We start from the raw sequence: 27,119 nt of genomic DNA on the forward strand, positions 1-27,119 counted from the left end.
AAAGAATACTAATCCAAGGCTTAACTAAGGAGAAGGCACATGTATCAAAAGTGACTTTGTTTCCTGCTTGTAAGAGACTCAACAAGGCTAGATCGGTGATGTACTCAGATGACAGAACTTAACCAAGATAACAGAAACATGTTTGTTTAAACCTGTAGGAACGACTATGCAGTATGTGCTGATATTCATGAAACCCCCCCATTTTGACATTTCAAATCACAAAATAAAATGGGAAAAAGTTCTTTGACCGGGAGTGTGGCCTACGCCAACACTCCCATGAGTCTATCTCTCTCCTCCCTATATGAAAAGACACCTCTGCCCCCTTGTTTTAAGGAGGAGAGAGATAGACACATGGGAGTGCTGGCGTAGGCCACACTCCCGTACAGAAAACTGCTTCCCAAATAAAATATAGTCAACTTCAGTGCACCAATTAGAAATAAAATATCGAACTTATAATGTACCTTACTTTTGGACGGGTACTTGTTCACTGAAGGTTCTGACTTGGAGTGTGAGGAAGCAGATTGAGGATGGGACAATGCTGCATGCTGGATCAATGTGTCCACCGGTACTGTCATGTACCATTGGAGAGTTGCACATACCACTCTACCTTATACTGCAATGCAGATGCCAACTCAACTGAGTGAAGATGGTGAATACAAGTTCTTGTTCTATCTGCCTATAAATGGGGAGAACAGTTAAATCATAGCCTTAGCACTACAGTAAAGCATGTGCCAAGAGGTGCACAAGGACCCTACTATCCAAGGCTCACAACAAGAGAAAAGTTGCACATTGGTTGTAAACTAGAAGATTATTTTTCTGGATCTTTACCCCTACTTGTCCCAGCAGTGCAAAAGAGTTTGACAGAAGAGAGGACTGATTACTATTACAGCAAATCCTCCTGGGTGAACCTATAGAATAAGGACCTATCTGACCATTACTTCAGCAACTTCAATTAGAAGATATAGTTTGACCTCACCAATAATCTCTGCAAGAACACAGACCACCTTTAAAATGATGGAATCTACTGGCATCTCTCAAGATGATCTCTCGCCCTGTAATTTTTGCTATCAATTTAATTGCTGAATGGCAATCTCCACAAACCCGAAGGTTCTTCATGACCCGGATAGGCATTCCTTCAGGCACCCTCAAAAGCCCAAATGCCACAGCAAGCTTCTCACTGTGGTAACCTAAGTTATGCACCTTTTGTTCCTCATCTACATCATGCAACACAAAGCTACCATCTGGACAATACCCAGCTGCCCGTAATAATCCGCTCAATTTCTCCAACATTCCCACAATAGCCACATGATCAGGATGCTCCACACTATCTCCCCCAGTAAACATATGCACTTTGTTCTCGGCCTCAATCCAGCTACAGCCAGGTGACTTGCTTATGTTCCTGGCTCTCATCACTTTTCTCAGATCCACAACATCTTCCCATCTGCCTTTCGAAGCATAAATATTGGATAGCAAAATATAAGGCCCAGCATTTTTAGGCTCAAGCAACAAAAGTTTCTTTGCTGCTACCTCAGCTAACTCCAAGTTCTTGTGTGTCCTACATGCGCCTAATAAAGCACCCCAAACAACCGCATCAGCTTCGATTGGCATCTTTTCAATCAAATTCATCGCCTCATTTATATGGCCAGCTCGACCGAGCAGATCAACTATGCAAGCATAATGTTCAGCCGTTGGCTCAACAGAATAATTCAATCTCATTGAATCAAAAAGCTCCAACCCTTCCTTGACCCTCCCACTGTAACTACATGCAGAAAGAACTCCAACAAATGTAACATCATCAGGTGCCATGCCTGTAGAACACATTTCATAAAACACTCGTAGAGCTTCCTCTCCTAAGCCATGTTGGGCATAACCAGTGATCATAGAATTCCAAATAACAATGTCCTTTAGAGAACACCTATCAAACACTTGTTTTGCCTTACAAAGGTCACCACACTTAACATACATTGTCATCAAGGCTGAAGCAACAAATACATCCAAGTCAAACTGTGATTTTACCACCTCAGCATGAATTTGCCTACCGTGATCAAGAATTGCCAGGCTGGCACAGACAGAAAGAACAGTAATCAAAGAGGGGTAATTTGGCTTAATTCCTGCTTTTTGCATTAGAGCAAACATGTTTAGTGCTTCCAATTCAAACCCATTTCTTTCGTACCCCTTAATCATTGCACTCCAGGTCCCATCATCTTTTTCTCTCATTCCATCAAATACACACCTTGCTTCAGCAACATTCCCACTCTGGCCAAATCCGAGGATCATTGCATTACAGGAAATGACTGACTTCTCTGGCATCGTTTTAAAAATCTCCACCGCATCTTCGATCCTACCAGATTGGGTGTAACCAGTGAGCATCGCTGTCCAAGAAACCTCATTCTTTTCCGGCATTACTTCAAAAAGCTTTCTTGCAATATCTACCTGAAGATTATGCACGTATCCCGATATCATAGTTGTCCAGGTGATTACGTTTCGACGTGGCATGACATCGAAGAGCTCACGAGCTTCAGCCAAAAGGCCTTCTTGGCAATACCCTGAAATCATAGTAGTCCAGGTGACCACATCTTTCATCGGCATTTCATCAAAAAGACGACGTGCATCATCAATCCTACGATCTTTAATCAGCCCACCCAACATGACAGTCCAAGAGACAACATTCTTTTCGGGCATTTGCCAAAAGAGGGATTCAGCCTCCAAGATTATACCTTCCTGAACATACCCTCTAACCATAGCAGTCCAGGAAACAACATTTCGTTCAGGCATTGCATCAAAAAACTTACGTGCTTCCCTAATCATTCGACTTTTCACATACCCAGAAATCATACCATTCCATGAAGTCGTATTCCTGTTGGGCATTCTGTCAAACAGACTCCGGGCTTTTTGCGGTAGCTTGTTTTGGAAATATGCAGCAATGATAGAGTTCCAAGAAATAATGCTTTTGTCAGGCATTTCATCGAAAACTCTTCGGGCATTTTCAATGAGGCCAAGTCGTGCATAGCGAGAAATCTGAGAATTGGCAGAGAGTACAGCATCAGTGCAATAAGTTCGATAACGGGTCAATGAGAACAGCATCTAGAGACCAAAATGAAGGTACCCAGATGCGAGACAAGGAACGGTCTTTCAGAGTTGGCTAATTCTGAAGAGGACTTGCAAAATCATAACCATTACTTATTGTGATCCAAGCAATTCAAGCTTGAGATCGAAAAGCCTCACAATTTTCAGTACTTGTATCCCATTACCCTAACCCTGCAGGACTCTGAATCACAAATAAAATTGTACTTCTTTGGAACGATTCTGCTGAGAATAAAATGTTTCTTGCTCAACAGGGCATTTGGTATATACATCCTCTTCTTTTCACCTTAACTTAAAGTCCATTTAACAGGCCAAGAGGGTTATTCTAAACATCCAACTCCTATTCATGCGGTACACTCTGGAGGTCGACTCCCCAAGCCCGGTTCTGATCATTGATCACAAATCTATAACCTGCAAAAGAGTAAAAGGGCCAAGTTTCCCTCCACCGACGGATCCCATTCATTGAGAGAATGGGTATCATTAGGGTATTTTGGAACATGCCAAAATCCTAGAAAGGGTTTGTGAGACCCGCCTTTCTCTGATGTTGAGGGGCGGAGAGGTTTAATCCTACTAAAAGGATCAAGTTTTCCTCCACCCATGGATCTCATTCACCGAGAAGCGGGAGAAGGTGGGAATAGGTATCAGGAGAGTATTTTGGAACATACCAAAATCCTAGGAAGGGTTTGTAAACCGTCCTCTATGGGTGGAGAAAATCTGTCCTAAAAATTTTATAACTTTATTTTTTTGGGACTGTTTTCATGCACGGTCGCATAAGCCACCCAAGGTGTTACGATTTGTGCAATAGGGTTTTTGATCATTTTGACTTCTAATTGTGAAAAGAGGACACGACTGTTTGAAGCTTTAGGCCTTTTTTTTTTGCCCTTTTAGTCAGGAAAGGATCAGGGTGGTCGTTGGAGAGTTGTAGACCTTGTTATCTACAACTCTTCCATATTCCTAAGTAGGATAGTAGATTCATGTTGAGAGATTCTTTCATTTACGATCAAACACTATGAATCCAATACACTTATATATAATTAGAAAGACATCAATCATTAGTGTATCAAAACTAATGATGCTTAACCGTAATGACAAGGACCTCCCAGGTAGAAAAAAGACAAATAGAATTCTTTAAATGAGAATCTTATATCCTATCAAATGGCAGTGACACATTCAAGATTCTTGTGTGACCTAATACTTTGCACAAATCATATATACACGCACACGTATGTCTTGGTATCATTATTTTGAAACCTTACTTACACTTGTGCTTTAGAATCATCATTCCGAAAAACACATGATGACAATCATAATTCATATCCAATCTTATTCCTAATCAGTACACTATATATATATTTTGGTTGAAAGAATTTTCGGATTCGAATTCACCAACGACAGAGGGTCCCAGTCTTTTATAAGTGCCGCACTTCCATTCTTTTATCTGGTTGAGAATGAGATCCCAGTCACCCGACGTCACCACCACTACTAGACTACACCATTATTGGTGGCAAGACCTGTAGTACAAATTAAGAAATTCAAATTCCAAAAAGTGAAAGTGGTAACATCAATTATTTTGAACCCGGTAGGATCAAATTCCCATCTTCCAATGGGTCATACTACAGCCACACCGGCAGACTAGCTTAGAAGACAAAATTCAAATACAAGCAAAATCGCCCAAACGGCCAAACCAAACCCCCCTCTAATCAGGTCAACACACACACTCCCACAGTCCCATCATGCTTTCCTCTCACCACTCAATTCCCCTCTCCCTTCTTCGTCTCCCAACCCTATTTCTCCTAATCATCTCCACTTCCTCTGCTTTCACCATCAAAGAAGCCACTGTGCAAGACCTTCAATTAGCTTTCAAGCACAACTCAGTAACCTCAAGAAAGCTAGTTCAGTTCTACCTCCATCAGATTCGCAAGCTCAACCCTATCCTCCGAGGGGTTATCGAGGTCAACCCCGATGCACTCAGTGAGGCCGATAAGGCCGACAAAGAACGGAAGGCAACGTTTCAGGGAAGGTTACCAGCTTTGCCGGCACTGCATGGGATTCCGATACTGCTCAAGGACAATATAGCGAGTAAGGACAAGCTCAACACGACGGCCGGGTCGTACGCGCTGCTAGGCTCGTTGGTTCCACGCGATGCTGGTGTTGTGAAGAAGCTGAGGAAGTCTGGGGCAATCATTTTAGGGAAGGCTAGCCTTACTGAGTGGGCCAATTTCCGCTCTTCCAATATGCCTAACGGATGGAGCGCTAGGGGCGGCCAAGGACAGGTGAGTCGTTCAAAGTTGTTCATACTGTAACCAAAGCCTCCTGTCACTAACTCAATATTGGTGCCAAAAAAACCTTGTGAAATACTTCATTTGACGGTGACAGAATTGAACAATGTCCATTGAAAAAAGAACTGAATGCGTAGTCATACCCAGTCAAACTTTAGCCTAAGGAGTTAAATTTATGTTGTATAAAATTATAAGAATACCCGTTTACTCTAATGGATAAACTTTGGCTTTAGTTTTAAAGTATTTTCTCTATTATTTTTTTTGTTAAATTGGACTGATGAGATAAGTGTGAAGTCTTCTATAATATGGATTGGCCGTTTTGTTTGTTTGATTAATAAGATAATTTCTTCTGTTTTACTAGCGAAATTAGTGACCCTTTTTTGCTTTATATACTTTTTATTCTTGTTACTCTTTAATGATCTATTTCAACCATATTTTTCTCATGATGTTAATATAAGGGAGGGGCGTAGGAATCAAGTTTTGTCAGGTTTGGCTCTTGAACTCCCTACGACGTTGTAATTCGTTTGGAACCAATTTGAATGGATATATATTGTCCACATTATCTTCCATCTATGTTAAAATTAGATTGATATTGGGCCGGAAATATAGTAAAAAATGGCCAACTCAATGCCAAAACAGGCCAGAACAACTTCAGCAAAAGCTCTGGTTGGCTCAGGTCAGGTCATGATTTGACCCAAACAAGTTAAGAGCCTGATTTTTCCTATTCCTCTTTCCAATTTTTATGTAGGGATTGAGAACATTTGAATTATGTGTGCAGAATCCCTATTTTCCATTAGCCGACCCATGTGGCTCAAGCAGTGGATCTGCAATATCAGTGGCAGCAAATATGGTGGCAGTATCATTAGGGACAGAGACTGATGGTTCAATTCTCTGTCCATCCAGTTTTAATTCAGTAGTCGGAATCAAGCCCACTGTTGGACTAACTAGCCGGGCTGGGGTTGTCCCGATCACTCCAAGACAGGACACCGTTGGGTAAGCATTTCAAATTTAAATCATAGCTATCAACTAAAGTTCATTAGCTGGTATCATAAGAACGATGCTTTAGCCCCTTTAATTCAATTGACGAATCTGGGCTTGCTTTAGCGCGTCCATTTTGTTAATAATCTCTGCCCAGTTGGGACCAGGTTTGGGTGTACAAGCCTAGTTGTTGAATTTTGTGGACATTGTAGTCATTTATTACCTTTTGAGACAAATCTAGTTTCCAACCATGCCATAATAATGCTTTGAAAATTCATTGAAAATTTCAATTATCATCAAAGGATTTGGATTGGAATGAAATAAAAAAGGCCTCTAAATATGCTGAGCATATAGTTGAGATGAGCCACTAAATTCAATATAGGGTGATGTGTAGACCCATTATTGCACAATGAGGACAACCAAATCATTTCTCATGTGGTAAAAACTTTTTTTTTCATATCATTAATGCATATACTTCTAGAACCTAATATAAGGAAGGTGAAAGGTTTCATACATGGTTAACACTTCAGTTGCCTGGATAAGAATACTCAATTATTGTTTGCCTATCCGACGGTTGAAGTGTTGACTGTGTTTCATACAAGAATGTGTGCCAAATCATTCCTCCACCTGATGGAAACTTTTTTTGCATAATTTTACAAACTATAGGATCACTGGCGAATCAATTCATCCCAAAAGAGTAAGGAAAAATATTCTGTACAAGCAATAACACTCCGTTAACCTGCTTCGGCCTCCTTGGGGTGGCTCCACCACCTCCAGGTTCTCCTCCACTCCCTGGACCCAACCTCCCTCCCTGGCCCTATCCTCCCTTCTACCCCATCCTTTGTCTCTGGCCCTACCCTCCCTTCTCCCCCCAAACCTCCCTCCGTCATCCCCTTGGTGGTGTAGCCTGGAGTTCTCTTTTTGGCCAAGCAAGTCTGCCTTCCGGTGAAGGTACATGGGTCTGTTGAAATTTACTTTCTTGATAATGGGTTCTTCATTTTCAAATTCTCCAATGAAGATGATAAAGCTTGCGCTCTCGAAGGAGGCCCTTGTGTCCGTGGGTCTATTAAAACTTACCTTCGGATACTGGGCTCTTCATTTTCAAGTTCTCCGACAAAGATGATAAGCTCACGCTCTTGAAGGAGGCCCTGACATGTTGGAAGTAAACCTATTGTCCTTCGTCAATAGGATAAATTCTTGCAGCTCAACCAAGTTAGCCTGAGCTCCATTCCCCTTTGGATTTCCCTCCCAGGGCTACTGCTGCACTTTTGGTGTGAAGAAGGCCTAAGTATTATTGGGCCAGTCATTGGCAAATCCCTCTTCATTAATAGGAGAACCAAGATCATGGACAAATTGGTCTTTGCTTATATTTATGTTGAAGTTCCTGCAGATTCTATGCCCCCTTCCTCCATCACTGTGGTCGACGATGAAGGTCACTCCTTCAACCAGAAAATTTGCTATGACTGAATTCCACCCAATTGACAGACCTGCAAGGTCTTTGGGCACGCCACCAATGTTTCCTGAACTGATGGTTCGCAATGTCCAGATTTGGGTCTCTTCCTTATTTGATGTTAGATCATTGTTAGCTATGGCCCCTCTTGATGCACCGTCTCCCTGAAATAGTCTGTTTGTAGTTAATTGGGGTCTTGGCCCTTCTCTGCCCCTTCTCTTTTGAAGGCCCTTGCCTCCCTCCTTCTGTAAGGCAGGGTCTTGTAAGTTGTTTGTTGTATTGTTTGTTCCCTCTCTCCTTCTCTCTCCTTTGGTAATGGGTTTTTTTATTCATAAAAAAATGCATAATTTTACTTCTAAAACATAGTATAAGAAAGTTACAAGGTTTCATACATAATTATCAAGGCATTGCCTAGGCGACGCCATGGTGTCCAGGCACCTTGCCGCTATGGCGGTGTCGCCTTGGTTTTTGGCCCTCTAAAATGCCATGGTCACCTTCCCGCCTTGATAACTATGTTTCATACTTGTGAACACAGTCAAGACTTCAGCCATTGGTAGGAATACTTGATTCTTATGTGCCTATCCATGCCTGAAGTGTTGACCATGTGTTTCATACACGATTGTGTATGAAAAATCATTGCAGTGAGAACAAAGTGAAAATTAGAATGTTGCATTGTTGTTATCATTGTGAAAATTAGAATGTTAATCATATGCCTTGTATCAAAACTTATGGTGCTTTGTTGTTATCATAGTGAAAATTAGAATGTTAACCATGCCATCCTTTAGATATTACAATTGTAATCTGATAAAGACTTTCCACACTTCGGCTTCGGATAGACCAATCTGCCGCACAGTTTCGGATGCAGTATATGTACTAGATGCAATTGTGGGCTTTGACCCAAATGATGCTGAGGCAACCAAAGATGCATTGAAGTTCATTCCTCATGGTGGCTACAAACAGTTTTTGAATGCAAGCGGGCTTAAAGGGAAGAGATTGGGAATAGTGCGGACTCCATTCTTTAGCTTCTCCAATGGCTCAGTCATCGCTGAAGCTTTCGAGAATCATTTTCGTGTTTTAAGGTAACAAAGCACATTCAAATCTGTATAACTTGGACTGGCTTTGGTCTCGGCTTTGAACCAAATCAGGCAAGGATTTGCTGGCTCATGCTCAGTTTGGTTCAAAGTTCATCAATTTCCTAACCCAGGAAATGATCACAGAATACTGCTATAGGCAGATACAGTAGGATACTTAAAACCTTAGGTGACAGTCTATTTTGAAGGTCATACTGGATTTTGCTTTTTGATCACCTTGTAAATCTGTAACTGATTATCTCATTGTTGTGCATATTTTGGCTCCCCACAAAAAAAAGCCAAAGAGGTGCTACTTTGGTAGACAATTTGAAAATAACTAACATCGACATGATACTAGATTTCACTACAAGTGGAGAAGCAACTGCGATGTCTGCTGAGTTCAAGCTATCCTTAAATGCTTACCTAAAAGAGCTGGTTTCTTCTCCAGTCACATCTTTGGCTGAAGTTATAGCCTTCAACACGAAATTCTCAGATCCGGTAAGTCTCTTCTTTGGCTTTGCTTACTGATTGGTCATATTAGTTTGGATCATCAGATAACAAACAGGTCATGTTACATGTGAGCCCTACTTTCGTTGTTTTGAATCAGTCATGAGCTTGTCTTCCACTGTAACAAACATGGGTGGGTCCATGTGATGGATGCCCATACACCCATCTCACATTTCAAGCATCTCAGATCAAAACAAAGGAGGTGCATTAAAATTGAGTTCAAAGTTGTAGAATATTACAGAATTTCCAGGAGATTTCATCGCAACGAAGTGGATTTCTAATGATTTTGTGAAGCTTTTTATTCCATTTTAAGCCATAGTCATTGCTTGTTTCAGGTTGAAATTTAATGAGTGAGATGAGCGTGTGTTTCTTCATCACCTGGATCCATCGTCCAAGCCAATCAAATCTTTAATGTGGCAAGAAAAGCATTCATCAAATGCCACTGAATGTCAATTACTTTTGGTTTTTCCTGTAAATTTGTAATAATAGATTTTGCTTATTTTGATGTGCAGGAAATGATCACAGAATATGGCCAAGACATCTTTTTGGAATCTGAGAAAACAAATGGTATAGGCAAGACAGAAAAGGCAGCATTGTTCGATATGAAGAGATTGACAAGAGATGGGTTTGAGAAGCTGATGAAGGAGAATGAACTGGATGCGTTGGTAGCACCAGACATTGCAATTTCTACTGTTCTTGCAATTGGAGGATTTCCAGGAATTAGTGTTCCAGCTGGGTATGGACACAAAGGTGTGCCTTTTGGCATTTTCTTTGGTGGGTTGAAGGGTTCTGAGCCAAAGTTAATTGAGATTGCTTATGCATTTGAGCAAGCTACCAAGGTCAGGAAACCCCCCATCCACCAAACTAAGCCATCTCAGTAATGCCCTGTTTCCTTTTTTACTTTGTTGTTTATGTTGATATTATTGTGACTGTGCTTCTGTTATTGGTAACATTGGACGGACGTCTTTCAACCATATAGGAGCAGCTCTGCAACCATCAATATTTCTGAATGAGAAACGATCTACTTTACTGCAGTGCATCATGTTGGGGCTAACTAAATAACACCTACCATGGTGTCTTCTAGACAAATGCTTTTTCTTTTTCTAGGAGATGGGTAGAATGCCTTGACCTTCTGTTTTTTAGCCACGTGGAGGGTTTCTCTGGTCAAGCTTGAATAGAAAGCCCCAAGCCCCTTGGATTAGCCACTATATTAGGTGGGTAAATCTGTTTGCAGCTGCGCTGGTTACAATATTTCTGTAGATTACAGTATGGTTCTCGCTTCAAATAAATGAAGTGGGCATTTGGTCTAGTGGTATGATTCTCGCTTTGGGTGCGAGAGGTCCCGAGTTCGATTCTCGGAATGCCCCATAAGTTGTCATGTTTTTTGTTTTTTTTGCTATACTACAAATTTTCTCCTCGTCCCATTCTTAGATCTTCATTGGAAACCCATATGACTAAAAAGATTAATGTAAATTTTTTTTTATATTATAACCAAAAGATATTCACAAATAGAGATGTCATTTTCATGAAACTATTGGAATCTTCATTGGAAACCCATATGATTAAAAAGCCTAATGTGTTTTTTTAATCCTATTACCCAAAACATATTCACAAGTTGGGATGTCATTTTTTCATGAAACTATATTTCTATACCAGAAAGCTCATTTTTTCAAATCCATTCTCCATATCCTTCTCTTTGAGGAATGGACTCCGATCGGCAGAATCAGATGATTTCGATCAGAATCCATCGACCCGATTCTGAGTTTCCCTAATTCCCATTGCCTTATTATGGATCCAAAGATCCGATCGATCTAATCTGGATTTTACCATTTTAATAAAAAATGTGCATGATGGCCACGTATCGTCGTCTCACGATTAAAAAAAAAAAACACGAAACTTCCAGAAGAAGAACCAAGTGAGAGGGAGAGGCAGGGGAGCTGGATTGTCGGAGAGGGAGAGCAAAGGGTAGGGGAAGTTGGAGTCATACGAGAGTGGAGGGTTGGGGTGTAAGTTTGGCCCTATCAGCCCGAGCCCATCCTAAGCCCAAATAGGGCATGGGTTGGATTTTTCAACTCTAAAGGTAGGTTAGGGTTGAAATTTTCAGGCCCTAGGTCAAGGTTGGGCTGGGCCAGGGTTGAGGCCTCGGGCTAAGCCCAACCCAATCCTATGTTAGGTTAGGCTTTATAATTTATTGTTTATATTTTACAATTTTTATTTAGTATCTAATTATGTATGCTGGTTTACCCAAAAAAGGCAAATTATCTATTGAACGAAAATATTTATAATTTTGTTAAGTTTTTTAATCTAAAGAAAAGTCTAATAGTCAACTGAGTATGAAACAATCAGTACCCAATCACATATGTCTCATTTTTTAATGCACAGGACAACTAAAATGGCAAAAAGGCAAGGCAAGACAACCAGGCCCTAATAGAAATCAGGGTCAATCAGGGCCAACTTGGCCCAACCTGGCCCGATCAGGGTCAATCAGGGCTGGACTGGACTGCGATGAGCCCGACAGGGTTGGGCTTGGGCTAAGATATCTCAGCCCGACCTAGGGTTGGTTTGGGCTATGGTTTTAAAATACCTGACCCAACCCGGCCCTGTTTCACCCCTAATGGAGGGATAAGGAGAGGGAGGGGCAGCGGAGCCAGAGTTGGATTGGGGTGGGGGGAGTCGAGATCGTTACATAATGTGACACCAAACATATGATAACAAGGAGTTGGGATCTGCGTGGGAAGTGTGACCTGTAAAAGCGTGGAGTTGTAACGTAATTCTCCAAATAACCATAGGTGGTGATAATTTATTGTTACCATCTAGTATCATACAAGAGGGATTTTTATCTGTTGTTGTAACTGCAGCGCTGCTGTACTCATCGTGCGGTGCTGCAGGTGCCATGTGTGCCATGTGAGGCTCGCTATGCACACATGGCACCTACAATGCCGCACAATGAATACAGCAGCGGATAATGACAAAACCTTTTTTTGGATAAGACAAAATCCTATCAATAAGAATAACTTTATCGTTATCTAAAATACCCCTATTGTACATTGCAAAACTGTCTTGATACCAATCTTTGTATAACCAATCGTGATTACACCAAACAAGACCCCTTTATTTAATAAAGGGAAATTTATAAAACACCCCTTGAGAATGGACCGATACTCAAATCGCCCCCTCTTATTTGAAAATACTCAGATCACCCCTTGCATGAGAGCCCTATACTCACATTAGTCCGTATCGTTAGTTTTACACTATTAAATATATTTAAATTCCTAAACTACCCTTGACTAATGTAGAGTTACTATTTTACCCTTGAATCTAAAACCCCCAATATCCATCTTCTTCCTCACATGACCTGCAACATGACCATATCGGACTTCGTTCCGGCGTACCAGTTCGAGAATCTCTTCACCAAGCGTAATTCACCAGTGGCTCACGCCGTTGGGTTCTGGGATAACCAATCCTTCATTTCTACCTCCACTCTCTTCCAACTCCTTGGTTTCGGCACCACTGGCGGGAAGCTGATGCAGATGAAGGAGGTCACAGCGTTTCCCCCCTTAGTTAGAATACCAATCAGATCAGATTATTGACGCTGATGGATTTAGGAATAGATTCATCCTGGCTGGTTTGGTTTCAACTTTCTAGTCTCACTTCAGTTTGATTTCAACGGCAGCATCTCCACCTCCGGCGGCTTCTTTGAGAGTGGGAGAGAGACGGAAACAGAAATTCTCATTCTTGGTTTAGCGATTTGGGGAAGAAGGAGAGGGAAAGGGTAGTTTAGGGAAGCAGAGGCGGCGACGGCGATGTTGCAGGGCGAAGCAGAGGCGGTGGAGCTGTGACTTGCTCTTGCTACAGATTCCAGAATCAGATCTCATTACAAATCAGACTATGACTTTCTCAGCTACCGGTCCTTGCAGATCTCTCTCTCTCTCAAAAAAGAAAAGAAAGTTAGAAACCCTAAACATATTTAACCTCTCTCTTCCATCTTCTTCTTTCTCCTCTTTTTCTTCGGGCTTTGCTGTTCTAAAATAAAATCTAGGGCCTTACCACTGATGGTAAATTGGTCTTGCAACGCACACCATTAAGATAGAATCAAAGGAATGGATTTTTTATTTCCTGTCAATTCAAATCCAGCCTTGCCTTCCTTCTCTTCTTATTATTTACAATTGGATCGAAATTAAATTGGAGACTGTAGATCCGTTTTAACCCAACACCAGATCCGTTTTAACCCAACACCACTCTCTCTCTCTCTCTCTCTCTCTGTGGTCACATTTCACCCGAGAGAACAGACAGGGAAGGTAGAACAAAGTGTGATTGTCAATGTGATTGATCTTGGAGGAACGGTTTACCCGAGTTTGCCGGTGTCAAGCATGGAAGCCCTAGAAGGAGAGGGAAAGGGTAGTTAAAGGAAGCAGAGGCAGCGACGGTGGTGTTGCAGGGCGAAGCAGAGGCGGTGGAGTATTTTATGTTGAAGATAAAGGAAAGGATAGTATTATAAATTAAATTTTAAAGTTTTAGTACAAGGCTAAAATAATTCTTTTACAATAATAATTAATAGCAGACTAATACCGTTTCATTAGAAGAGGTGATCTAAATAATAATAATTAACAGTGGACTAACACCGTTATTGTAGAAGGGATGATCTGAGTATCGATCCATTGTCAGAGGTGTTTCATAAATTTCCCTTTAATAAATAACCAATCCGAAATTCGGACCGCGGGTTGAGGCCAATTCCTTGACCAATTCCACTTATTACTTGAACTTCGTCTCAAACTCACTGATAGTCCACGAAGGAGTGACAATTGCATCACCTTTTGATCACTTGGCCCACCTCAACCACTCAATTCAACCTAAACCACTATGAAAGTGCCCCTAAATTTAGCTCTACTGCATCTTCTGTTGCACCCGTTAAACCACACTGAGAGAGAGAGAGAGAGAGCAATGAATGGGTACTCAAAGATCAAAAGGTTCAGAACCACCAAACCAAGATCCATGGATTTTTCAGATCTCTTCTCTCTTCCTCAAAGTCACAAACCCATTACAGTGGCTACCTCCAAAATCCAAGAAACCAAACAAACTATTGACATGATCAAGATCAAACATCCTAATACTTTTGAGCAATTTCCAAAGCAAGAAAATGACGATGGAGTTGGAGAGATATTCGGTACAATCTTGAATAGAAGCTATTCTGTTTCTTCAACTTCTGGGAGATTCAGGGCTGAGAAGAACAGCAACTCATCACCTCAATCTGCAGTGAAGAGGGCATTCTCCATGAGGAGATCTTCTTCAACTTCAGTTGGGTACTCCAGGATTCATGACCAAAGTAGCCCACTTTTCTCTCCTACTGAAGATGATGATCTGATCACCATGAAGACAAGATCCAAGAAGAAGAAAGGCAAGATCCTAAAAGCATGTAAGCAACTTTTTGGACTTTAGGTTTTTTTTTAATTGGTTACCTTAATATATTCTCCTTCCAGTTTCTTATGGGGGACTTGGAGAAGAGGTGTTACAGGCTTAAAACTTTGAGCTTTGAAGGATTAAATTAATAGTTGAGCTTTGTTCTTGCCCTTCCCCTCTCTCTCTCTTTCTCTCTCCCCTGAAAATGAAAAAGTCATTGGATTCTACTTTTTTTTCTCTTTCTCAAGACAATACTATTTAGTGTAATTTTCTTGCATATGGGAATTTCTTGTGTCTTCCTCAAGAAATTGGGTACCTATAAATCCCAGCTTTCTAAGTTTAATTACTTAGATAAAATGTAATTTTAAGGATGGTGGATGGCATGAGTGAGAGGACCACTGGGCAAAGACTCATGTGAACTCCAGGAGGTAAAAGTCTTTCAATCAGCCACTTTCCTCACTACTTGTCATGTGCGTTTGTACAGAAAAATTGATGGGGCTGTGCAGCTTATAGGTCATCATAGTGTGTATGTGTGTTCACACAATTGTCTACACTGAACAAGAGTTTAGAAGAAAGTCAATAAGAAGAGTAACTAAAATGAGTAGAGGAAGTAGCTAACATAACCCCACATGATTATATCATTAATTATAAAATATTCAATATTTGGTTATTAAATTTTTTTCCTGTCATTATGTTTAGCGATGTATAACATTTCATTATTTACCACATGATAGTACATGGATCAGTCCATGTGATGAAGGACAAGACACGTATTTTATTGGTGTAATTTCAGCTTAAAATGAGTAGAGGAAGTGAGTAAAATTATAAAAGATGTCATTCTGTATTTTATATTCATCTTCATTTGATAGCATTTTGGTAATTTTACTAAAACATTGAAACAAATTTGAACAATTTTCCTTATTTTGAATTAAATTTTGGCCATTGAGATGTATGTAGAATCCTCTGTCACTGGCAAGTGGGAAGTAGTAGAGTATTATACTCATTAGGCCCTAGAATTTAAATCCTTTAGATTTAAAATGTAAGATAAAACTACATCTAGGAAGTGTCATTACTAAATATGGTAAAAATCATTATTACATATGGTAAAAAAAATTAAGTAGTTTACACAATAGCGAAAAGGTAATCCTTGCGGCCTTCCAATGTATGATACCGTTTGTCACATCAGTAATGCAATCCTCTATGCCACTTGCTCAAAGAACCCTCTCTCATATAATTATTAAGTAATTCATTACAAAAATTCCTTTTTAAGATTTGAAAACTTTTACTTCCCTTACCTTTAATTTCGCTAGCAACCAAACAGAGAGACTGATATACATACTCAAAACGTGTTCATATGGAGAGTGAAGAAAAGACGATGGATTGATTCTGAGTGAGTAGATTCATTAGAGATAGGACACAGATGAGGGGAGATACTTGGCAATTTGCGACGGAGAAACTCTAAAGTGGGAAGTACACACCTTGTATGAGTTGCCAAACACAGAATATAAATTTTGGACCAAAAAAAGGTAATTTTTAGAAAACACTCCAATCCAATGAGGTACCAGAAGTGTTTGATTGGAAAAGCAAGTGAGAAAATTATAGATGGGTGCTAGTAGTGTTACTGCATTTGAAGGGCCCCAGCCCCTAGACAAGGATGTCTTGTTCCTGATCTAAAGGCAAGCGGATGAACCAAATAATGTTTAAATTTTCTAGTAAAAACAGAGTTTGGATTGAAGAAGATTTCACCTAAAAAAAAATGGAAGAGTTCTCTGTGAGGGAGCGTCGCTTTTGTGTGTAAGTGGGGCTAATGAGAATATGCTTTGAAGCATTAACATGGCAGGTATTTTCGCCTTTCATGAGAGATGGGGTGGTCGTTTCCCCCCCTAGGGGCCATGCTCCCCCTACAAAGATCTTTTTCCCAAAAAAGAAAGATTGGAGAAAGATTCCACTAAGCTCCACATATAACATCAGCCTCTTTACCTTACTAAGTGAAGCGTTGTCTGGAGATTGAAGGCAAAATAAATCGAATAGAGGTCGTTGCATGGCCAGTGAGAGTGAAAAAAGAAAGGGCAAGAGATCGTTGCATAGTCACGTGGCCCCTGCACCAATGTGTAGGTCAATGAGAGTGCATGCAGGGGCATTTGCCTACATGAGATGGCTGAATGGTAATTTTGCATGCTCATGTGTTTGGGTCTAGGAACCATGCAACCAGGCAACGTCTTGTTTCCTAAAATAAAAAGACAATATCAATACCCGACCCATTGTCCACTCAATCTCAGCCCGGTTAAAAGGGGGAAAATTATCTCCTGTAATTCTCTGTTCGGTCCAATTCCCTAGTGCCCGTAATAAAAGAGGGGTGGACCCCATCTGAATTGAATGTTCGGGCAGAGGTAAAATGGTCATTGCCCCCCCCCCCCCTTTGGTTAGGGGTACTAGGGGAACTGGACGGGGCAGGGATTGTAGGGGATAAAGATCCTTAAACCCCTTACTAGAAGAATGCTTCTCCACGCCCATGTGGGTATTGATATTGCCCTTTCTTCTTGGGATCAATTTGCTTCTCAAGAGGAATAAATGAAAGCGAGAAATGCTTGTTTAACAGTCATTGTAAAGTAAATGGCCTGACAGATCAATATTATAAAAGGCATTTTTTATTTGATGGGCTGGGATTTTTAAAACCCAACTCAAGTCTGAATCCTCTTAATTCAGCCCAAGCCCAATCCGGCCGGAGGTTAGGCTGAGAGATATTTCAACACAGGCCCAACCCTACCGGGCTCAGTCAGCCTAGCCCAACCGTGATCTACCTTGATTAGGCCAGGCTGGGCCAGGTTGGCCCTAATTAACTCTGATTAACCCTAACTTTTGCCAAGGCCAGGGCTGGCCCTGATTGATCAGGCTAGCCCTATTTTTTCACCATTTGAATACTTTACACTAAAAACAATGAGAGACATCATCAACGTTAATTATTCTTAAAATAATCTTAAAGGTTTAAAGCCTAATATGTAATAATTAATAATTTAATATATAGTTATATAAAATTAGCGTCGGACTGGTCAGCCCGAGGCTTTAGTCCAAACTCAGCTCGGCTTGATCTCAAGCCTAAATATCCCAACCCTAGCACACCCTACAGCTGAAAACCCCAACCCAAATCCTGTCCTGGCTCAAAGAGGGCACAGGTTCACAAGAATAGACTCAAAATCCTCTATAATGCCTTTTTCTTATGATGCCTTGTAGTTTGGGTTTGAGACCTCGGCATGTGGAAGATTCTTCATCCAATGGTGGGAGCTCGATTAATCCAAATTTTTTTTTGGGAGAAATTACAAAATTATTCAAGATTGAGTTTTACTTTACCAAATTAACTACTCAATCTTTCCTTTAACTAAATTTTGGCACCAAAATAAAGTTTGGCATTACAAATTTAACCAAAACAGTGGCCCTCCCTTTGCTACATACGTTTTTTAACATTTTCACCCTCAGTTTCATCTTTCTGATTTGCCATGGCACTTTCCTCTTTCTCCCCTCTCCCATCCACCACATACGCAGTTCCCTGTACTCCTCGTCCAGCACCACCACTGACGGCGCCACCTCTGGAGAAAGTCAGACTACAAGCTGGGGATAATTCTCCGGCAACAGACGACCTAATTTGTAGTGAACCCCACATGCATTACAGAGTGTTTTGGCCCCCAAAGGACCCGTTTCCACTGTAGTGTCTTCTGCATATGGCAATGGCTGCACCTCCTTGGGGCTTCTTGTTGTTGTTGGTGGTGGTGGTGGTTTTCATTGGCCTCTGCCACCAATTTCTTCTTTTTCTTCGCTGGCGGCTTCCCAAGATAGTATACAACATGTCCACATTGTGGACGTTTTCCCAGAAGGCAAGATGTGACATGGAGGAGAACGATGACGAAGTAGTGGTGTCGACGAAGAAGATGAGTAAAACGACTCGGTAACAGAAGCGACCCCAGCGACCATGTTGGCCCTCTCGTTTAGAACGCTTGCTCCTGGCTTTACATATGACCGGTGTTGGGAAATAGAAACAGGGAGGTTTCAATTTCATGGAGGGCTTCGCGGTTTCCGTTTCAAGCAGGTTCTGGTTTCCATTCTTCGTTTTGTATGTGGGGCTTGAGGTGGATTGATATGGTACTGAGAAAATCTTCCACGAAGTGAGATAACCATTCTAGGTTTGTTAAATCGTTCGACTAGGAAAAAAAACATAAATTAAGTTATACCCAAACGTTGAGTTCGGAAATGGAAAATCTAGCAAAGTTGGAGTTTCATGGAAGAATTGTTTGCCTTGGGAAGAAACTGGGGCGCAGGGTTTCTCCCCTTCCTATCCTTGAGAGAGACCCTCTTCAACATTGTCCGGGACAATTGTCGATCCATTTGCAACCCACAGGTCATCAAGAAACCTTGCTGGAATGATTTCATGAATGCCATCTCTAATCAAAAACCGCCTTTTAATGTTTTTGCCATTTACGACACCACCTCCGTCATCAATGGTGGTTTTAGAGAAGGAGAGCTGCGTAGGTGGTGAATGGGAAGAGGGGACGAAGAAGAAAGCGAGGGCAAAAATGTAAAAAATCATATGTGGGTAGAGGCAGGGGTACTGTTTTCGCTAAATTTGTAATACCAAATTTTATTTTAGGTAATTTGGTTAAAGAAAAGATTGGATGGCTAATTTGGTAAAGGAAATCCCAATCTTGACTAATCTTGTAATTTTCTTCTTTTTTTTTCCTTCTCGAACTCAGCAATGTTGGATGTCGCATTTTTCACCTGTCGAGCTCTCTGGTCCGAACTGTAAGGCACCTCAAGATTAAGGTACTGCAGAGGGTTTTTTTTTCCTACTGCTATCATCCAGAGTGTTGCATTAGTGTCAAGCCATCTTCACCTCATTGATTTTTATTTTATTTTTTTGATGAAATCCTCAATGATTTATTAGACTAACAATTTCATTTTTTTCTTAAAATACAAAATTTTGATTGAAGTAACACAAAGAAACACACAACTACTTTAACTAAGAAATAGCAATTAGAGTGTTTTTTCTATTAAAAATAAAATAAAATTAGAGTGTTTAACTAAATCATCAATTCATTAAATCAAAACAAATACATGATTAATCATTCCATTAGTTCGAACTCCAATCACAAAACACATACTTTTGATCGTATAAAGTCGTATTTATAAGCATATCTCAGCATTTTCTTATCTATTTATTTTCCAAATAAGCATATCCAACACTCAAAAAAATTTCCACCAATTTCTTATCTCTTTTCCATGTAAGCACTTTTAATACTCCTTAAATGAACAAATTTTGAACTCAAAACCAAAATTTCTTTGTCATCAAGGCGTCAACTGCCTAGTGTAGTTGGTAATGGCTTTACTTATGAAAATATGTGGATGATGGCATGTCTCATGTTTAAAACATTTTTAAGAATAAAATAGAAAAAGAAAATCAAAAAGAAATGTATTATCGATGATTTGTCAAATAGGTAACAAGTTTTCCTCCATTTTGGTGGTCGATATACAAAATTTTCTTCCTGATACATCCGATATTCACAGGGCCAATCAACGACCGCCACGTGTCATAGACGACCCGCCCCATAGCCAAGGGGAACGAACCGGAGTCCCAGCACCATTCGGGGGCGGCCACTACTCGGGCGCGGCCACACATCCGGGGCGCGGCCTCCTCACAGCCTCACCCGGAGCGGTCTCACCTGGCGCGGCCTCCTCACGACCTCACCTAGGCGCGGCCTCACCCAGCAAAGATCATGGGCACCCGAGGTGGGGGCCACCCATCTACGACCCCGATCGTATCGCTAAGACTCATGTCACTACCGGACTCTAGACCCTTAGAGGTCACGTCATCCAGACGGATTCAAGCACCAAGGACGTTATCACCACACGCGGATATCTATCCACCAAGGATCCCGATGCCACCAGACACTCCGCCGCGGAGAGATGGTTAATCGGATAGAGCCCCGTTACCCAGGGCCTCTATCCACTCAACGGCACAATCGTCAATCAAACGGGGACTCTCCACACCGCCATATGCTACTATAAAAGGCAAGGTACACAACCCCATAGGGGACATCTAAACTCATCTGAATAATCACTATTCATCGCTTGCGCCAGAGATCTAACTTTGGCATCGGAGAGCCCTAGGCCGGGACCACACCGGTTCTCTCTCGATTGACCCCTTTGGTCCACTTGCGGTGACGGCACTCGTAGGACCGCTTGACGATTTCTTGACGCTTGATTGGCGCCGTGCTCGTGGGAACGACGCTAGCCATTACGACTACTAGCTCGCTTCCATACTCATTCAATGGCACGAAGGAAGACTACCACCACCAACAACGGAGCAAGGAATGGATCACCACCCGAGGGCTCTCGCCGCAGAGCCAACGACCAGGACCATGTCCCTCGGAGGAGGAGATCCCCCTTAATGACCGATTCGTGATCGCCGAGCCCAACAATGATGAGGCCAACGATGTGGTGGTGGAGGTGACACCGACCCCAATGCTCCGCCATCGTGGGTCGATCAACGACGCAACGCAGCGATCCTCGATGAACAACGACTCTTTCGAGAATACCGACGCAGCGTGCGACATCTCACCGTCGGAGGACTTCACCAGCAGCAAGGGTGGAGTCCATACCTCAACAAGAGACCTCTCACCACGGTCAGAACGTGGGAGGACGCCAACACCCGGGCGAGGGTGTCTAGCCCACGAGATCGGTCCGGAGGTCTCGTGTTCGACTGGACGACCGGAAGAAAGTCACATACCACGACGGCCGGACCTACGAGAAGAAAGCCCCTCACCTTCACGCAGATTCATCACGGCGTGACCATTCCCCATCCTACCAACACTCAAGGCGGGAGGGGACATCCAGGAGAGAGCGTGAACGAGGTCGCAGTGAACGTCCGGCCAGGTGTGGGGGCGACACGGGACGAGGAGCTCGATCAAAGACTCGCGACCTGGATGAGAAGTGGAAGGGTTGAAGAAGCAGACCAAAGGCGAGACACATTCCATACCTGGACAACACCCCTTCTCCGAGAGATCATGTCGCCACACTACCTTCCGGTTTCGACTACCCACCTTTGAACTCTACAGTGGTACCAGACCCTAATGACCACATCAACTACTTTAATGGCATGATGACGCTGTATGGGGGCCGGACGTGGTATCCTGTCGGGCATTCCTGCGTCCCTTAAGGGAGCAGCCACATCATGGTTCTCCAGGCTACGACCGAGATCTATATTCTCGTTTGCGAGCTATGTGAACAGATTCGTCACCCGTTTCCAAAGCGCTCAAGCGTAAGAAGACCACCGTCAATCTACTAAACGTGGTACGAACCCTGGGGAATCTCTCGGGAATACGTTACCAGGTTCACCAAGGAGTCCCCGGAGGTTCGAGACTTGGATGACCGGACACACATGCAGCCCTAGCAGAGGTATTAGGGACTGGACTTGATCAAGGACTGGCACGTCATGAGACCAGGACTATGAAAGAGCTCCTGGAGCGGTGCAACGAGTTTGCAAATATGGCCGAGGTACTACAAGCTAGAACAAAAATAATCGAGGCCAAGCCACGGACAACAAGAGGCCAAGACTGATGACCGCAAAGAGGGTAAGAGGTCGAGGACAGAGCGCCGACAAGAGCGGAGCGACCGCCCATCCGGAGGACAGATCGCCGCCTGAGAGAAGTGAGAGGGCAAGCACCCCGAGTTCACACCCATCAACACCACCAGTCCCGGATACTCATGCAGATCCAAGACCGTGACCTACTCCATTGGCCACGACCCATGCTAGCGCCGCCAGAGAAGCGAAACCCTAACAAATATTGTCTCTTCCACAAAGAGAATGGGCACGACACGAGGAGTGCTATCAATTGAAGAGAGAGATAGAACAACCGGTAAAGCAGAAGCTTGAACAAGTATGTGAAGGGGAGACGTGACAACCGCTCGTGCCAAGGAGATAGAGGTCGCGACGGAGACAGAGTGGAGCCGAGACGAGAAGAAAGAAGAACAGATCGAGAGAGAGACCGCCCAGAAGAGCGGAGAGATGCCACAACCTAGTGGCACCAAGGGACCTCCCATCCTCACCATACTTGGAGGACCAGGCAAGAGTCCACCGAAAGCTAAAGCTCATGCCAGGTTCGTGGGAGTGGCAGAGAAGCCCAAGAAGATAGCCAAGACCGAGGCGGTGATCTCCTTCTCGGATGAAGACTTGGAAGGACTAAACTTCCCGCATGAAGATGCCCCGGTAGTACAGGTGGAGGTAGCCAATCGACGTACATAGGGTATTGATAGACACGGGCGTCCGTTGACGCACTCTCCTTGGACGCCTATCGACGTTCGGGTTCGGGGACGACCAGCTCAAACCGAGCCCACTTATCTCCATGGATTCTCGGTGCCACCGCCTCCATCGAGGTACCATAGAGCTACCGTCACCTTCGGGGTACACCCTCAACAAGTAACCATCATGGTAAACTTCATGGTAGTCAAGTCCGTGGTGTCCTTCAACGGCCTCTTAGGGCGACCATCATTGTGACCCTTAGAGGAGTCATATCACCACTTCACCAAGATGAAGTTCCCCACCGAGAATGGGGTAGGCGAAGTCCGAGGAGATCGAAGAAAGCAAGGAGTGCTACGCCACCTTCATGAAAAAGAATAATGGCAACACCCGTGGAATGGCACTCGCCTAGAGAGCATGATCAGTGACTAGACAGATGAATCGACAGAGAGAGAAGGGGAAGGCGGTGGAAGACCTCATCCCATGGCCCCTCGGCCCAGGATGACCCCTCCAAGGTCGTTCAGGTCGGCTCTGCTAAGCAAGGAACAGAAAGAAGGGCTTGGACACCTCCTCCAAGCGAACATGGATGTCTTCGCATGGTCGACCTCCGACATGCCAGGAATACCACGTTCCATAGTGGAACACCGACTACATGTCGACCCAACCAGGAAGCCCATTCACGAAGCGGCGTAACTTCGCCCTTGACCGACAAGCAGAATCAAGGAGGAGGTCGAGAAGTTAAGCCGATCGGGTTCATCGAGAAGGAGAAGTTCCCAACATGGCTCGCCAACGTGGTCATGGTACCAAAGCCAAGTGGGAAGTGGAGGATGTGTGTCGACTACACCGACACGAACAAGGCATGCCCAAAAGATGAGTACCCACGCCCGGATCGACCCATCGATCGACGCCACCGCCGGCCATGAGATGCCGAGTTTCATGGACGCCTACTCCGGATACAACCAGATCCTCATGTATGAGGATGACGAGTCTTACACCGCATTCGGACGGACAAAGAGAACTAATGCTACAACGTCATGCCGTTCGGTTAAAGAATGCAGGGCCACCTACCGGAGAATGGTCAACAAGATGTTCGAGGAGCAGATCGGGCGCAACATGGAGGTATATGTGGATGACATGCTTGTGAAAAGCGCCCACACCAATCAACACCGACCGATCTAGAGGAAGCCTTCGCAGATCGAGGAGGAACCGGATGAAGCTAAACCCCGCAAAGTGCGCCTTGGTGTAACGTCGGAAAATTCCTGGGGTTCATAGTCTCGTCGTGGAATAGAAGCTAACCCATCCAAGATCAAGGCCATCAAGAGATGGCACCTCCTCGAACGGTCGGGAAGTGCGAGGTTGAATGGGAGGGTCGCCGCCCTTTCCAGGTTCGTGTCACGATCAGGTGATAAGTGCTTACCATTCTTCAAAACATTGAAGAACCTCCAAGCCCTAAGGACTTCACATGGACGGAAGAGTGCCAAAAGGCGTTCGGAGAATTGAAGGAGTACCTAGAGAGCCCACCGCTGGGCGACCGGAACCTAACGAAGAGTTGCGCTATACCGCCGCCACCCCTGTCGCGGCCGCAGATCTCTTAAGGAAGAAGACAAAGTCCAGAGGCCCATCTACTACGCGGCCATGTCCCGATCGATGCGAAACCGGTACACTAGGATCGAGAAGGTAGCCTATGCGGTGGTAATGGCAGCCAGAAGCTACGACCATACTTCCAAGCCCATACCATCGCAGCCTCCTCACGGACCTACCCTTGAAGAAGATATTGCACAAGGGGACGTCTCCGGACGATTGATAGCATGGGCGGTGGAGTTAAGTGAACATGCCAATCAAGTACAAAAGACAGCGCTCTTACCAGGACTCAACTTCCAGAGAGACAGAAGGCCTCCGAGTCCAACTCCCGGACGTGGAACGGATCGCGACCCAGGCACGGCTTGAGGGAGTCACCCTCAAAATCACTCACTCAAGCCCCCGATTGACCCTCTTGAGGTCAATAACTTCCCTAACGGTCCGTAGTGGGCATCGGGGACCGTGGCAAAAAGAAGCGATCCCTCCAATACTTCACGTTGCTAGTAATCCCCGTGAGAAGCTCCACAGAGGCATAGGGCCCCTTGAGCACGCGGCGAGCAAAGTGATAACATCCATGGTTCCCCTTCTTCAACAGATAAAAGTGGGAGAACAGCAGTGGCGCACCCAGGGGCGAAGAAGACATAGAAACCCAAGATCACCCTCCAAGAGTTGGGCAACACCGCCAGGGGTGAGGTGCCAATGCTCTAACACCAACTCGACAAAGCGAGGGATAGGAAGGCGAAGGCCCTGGAGGAAAAATGAACGGAGAGGCAGATCTCCCCGCACGATGAGAGAAGGCATACTCGGCCGGGCCCAGGAGCACGCAACATGACCTCGGCGGGAATATGAAACTCCTCGCGGAGGGAAACCAAGTCGAGGGTGACAAGATGCTAGCAACAGGCCTAACCTATCGCCAGGACCGGCGGTATGAGGATGCCGCCCAGAGGGTCGACGATCCCTACGGGGACCGGAGACACTAGAAGGTCCCACTCGTCCACCAGTATCACTAGGGGAGGGTATAGAGGGCGGAGTACCCACGGAAGAAGGCGATCCGGGAACGCTCCTCCGAAGATCCAACCCCGATCGAAGCGAGGCCAAGGGCACCAAGAGAACACAACCCAAAGGCAAGGACCCAAAATCAAGCAAAGGGGATACTAGTGGAGGTGACCCAAAAACAAGCACATGGTGGGCACCAAAAAGAGGACAAAAGACAAAAAGGGGGAATTAAAGGAGAACAAAAGGGGAGACAAAAAGTAAGAAAGAGAAATGAGAAGTGAAAGAAGAAGGGAGAGGAAGGAACATATACCCACAAAAACAAAAAGAAAAAGTGTAGGAGGTAAGGTTTGAACCCCAACCTCTCCTACCTCATTAGTGGATTTACGGCAAACCCCACAGAAAGTTTATTCGCAGCGGACCCCTCACTATGCAAAGACACCTACTCTCTTGGACATCCTATCCCAAGAGAGTGGGGGCAAATGATACATCCAATATTCACGGGGCCAATCAACGACCGCCACGTGTCATAGACGACCCGCCCCATAGCCAAGGGGAACGAACCGGAGTCCCAAAGACCATTCGGGCGGCCACTACTCGGCGCGGCCACACATCCGGGCGCGGCCTCCTCACGACCTCACCCAGAGCGGTCTCACCCAGCGCGGCCTCCTCACGACCTCACCTAGGCGCGGCCTCACCCAGCGCGGCCTCCTCACTGCGCGGCCTCACCCAGCGCAAGATCATGGGCACCGAGGTGGGGGCCACCCATCTACGACCCCGATCGTATCGCTAAGACTCATGTCACTACCAGGACTCTAGACCCTTAGAGGTCACGTCATCCGGACGGATTCAAGCACCAAGGACGTTATCACCACACGCGGATATCTATCCACCAAGGATCCCGATGCCACCAGGACACTCCCTCCCGCGGAGAGATGGCCAATCGTGATAGAGCCCCGCTACCAGGGCCTCTATCCACTCAACGGCACAATCGTCAATCAAACGGGGACTCTCCACACCGCCATATGCTACTATAAAAGGCAAAGGTACACAACCCCATAGGGGACATCTAAACTCATCCGAATAATCACTATTCATTCGCTTGCGCCAGAGATCTAACTTTGGCATCGGAGGCCCTAGGCCGGACCACACCGGTTCTCTCGATTGACCCCTTTGGTCCACTTGCAGGGTGACGGCACTCGCAGGACCGCTCGACGATTTCTTGACGCAACACTTCCAATACTTATACATATAATGAAAAGAAAACCCAAAGGTTTCCTTACCCAAAAAAATAATCCTAACAGACTAAAAATTCAAATAATGTTTTTTGGGGAAATTACCTGATTTTATGAGAAGAAAATTATAAAACAAGTGTATTTGACTCTCTTTTTACGCTTACAAGTTTTGTAAATAATTAATGTTTTTCTTTTTTTATTTTGTAGATTCTAGAACTTATCTTTTTTTTTCAAGGCGAAACTGCGAAAGTGTAATCCATTAAT

General features: G+C 44.0%; 2 protein-coding genes and 1 non-coding gene across 4 annotated transcripts; 2 read left to right on the forward strand and 1 right to left on the reverse strand.

Annotated features, from left to right (window-relative positions):
- Nucleotides 1-569: 569 nt before the first annotated feature.
- On the reverse strand, nucleotides 570-3,273 carry LOC122667761 (pentatricopeptide repeat-containing protein At1g56690, mitochondrial-like). Of its 2 annotated transcripts, XM_043864173.1 has the most exons (2): nucleotides 2,838-3,273; nucleotides 570-2,732 (listed from the first exon to the last, which is right to left on the reverse strand). In XM_043864173.1, exons 1-2 carry the CDS (start codon nucleotides 3,082-3,084, stop codon nucleotides 973-975), a joined length of 2,007 nt encoding a protein of 668 aa, XP_043720108.1. In that variant the 5' UTR covers nucleotides 3,085-3,273; the 3' UTR covers nucleotides 570-972. The 2 variants fall into 2 exon arrangements, with proteins under 2 accessions (XP_043720108.1, XP_043720107.1); XM_043864172.1 differs by having other exon boundaries at nucleotides 570-3,273.
- Nucleotides 3,274-4,795: 1,522 nt separating this feature from the next.
- Nucleotides 4,796-10,266, forward strand: LOC122667762 (probable amidase At4g34880). The gene is made up of 5 exons (XM_043864174.1): nucleotides 4,796-5,357; nucleotides 6,142-6,356; nucleotides 8,628-8,870; nucleotides 9,161-9,359; nucleotides 9,881-10,266. Exons 1-5 carry the CDS (start codon nucleotides 4,818-4,820, stop codon nucleotides 10,247-10,249), a joined length of 1,566 nt encoding a protein of 521 aa, XP_043720109.1. The 5' UTR covers nucleotides 4,796-4,817; the 3' UTR covers nucleotides 10,250-10,266.
- A 397-nt stretch (nucleotides 10,267-10,663) lies between these two features.
- TRNAP-UGG lies at nucleotides 10,664-10,735 on the forward strand. Its single transcript has one exon. It is a non-coding gene; the product is annotated as a tRNA-Pro (tRNA).
- The last annotated feature ends 16,384 nt before the right edge of the window (nucleotides 10,736-27,119 follow it).

This window comes from Telopea speciosissima, chromosome 7 (genome assembly GCF_018873765.1).
Source record: "Telopea speciosissima isolate NSW1024214 ecotype Mountain lineage chromosome 7, Tspe_v1, whole genome shotgun sequence".
Classification (NCBI taxonomy): Eukaryota; Viridiplantae; Streptophyta; class Magnoliopsida; order Proteales; family Proteaceae; genus Telopea; species Telopea speciosissima.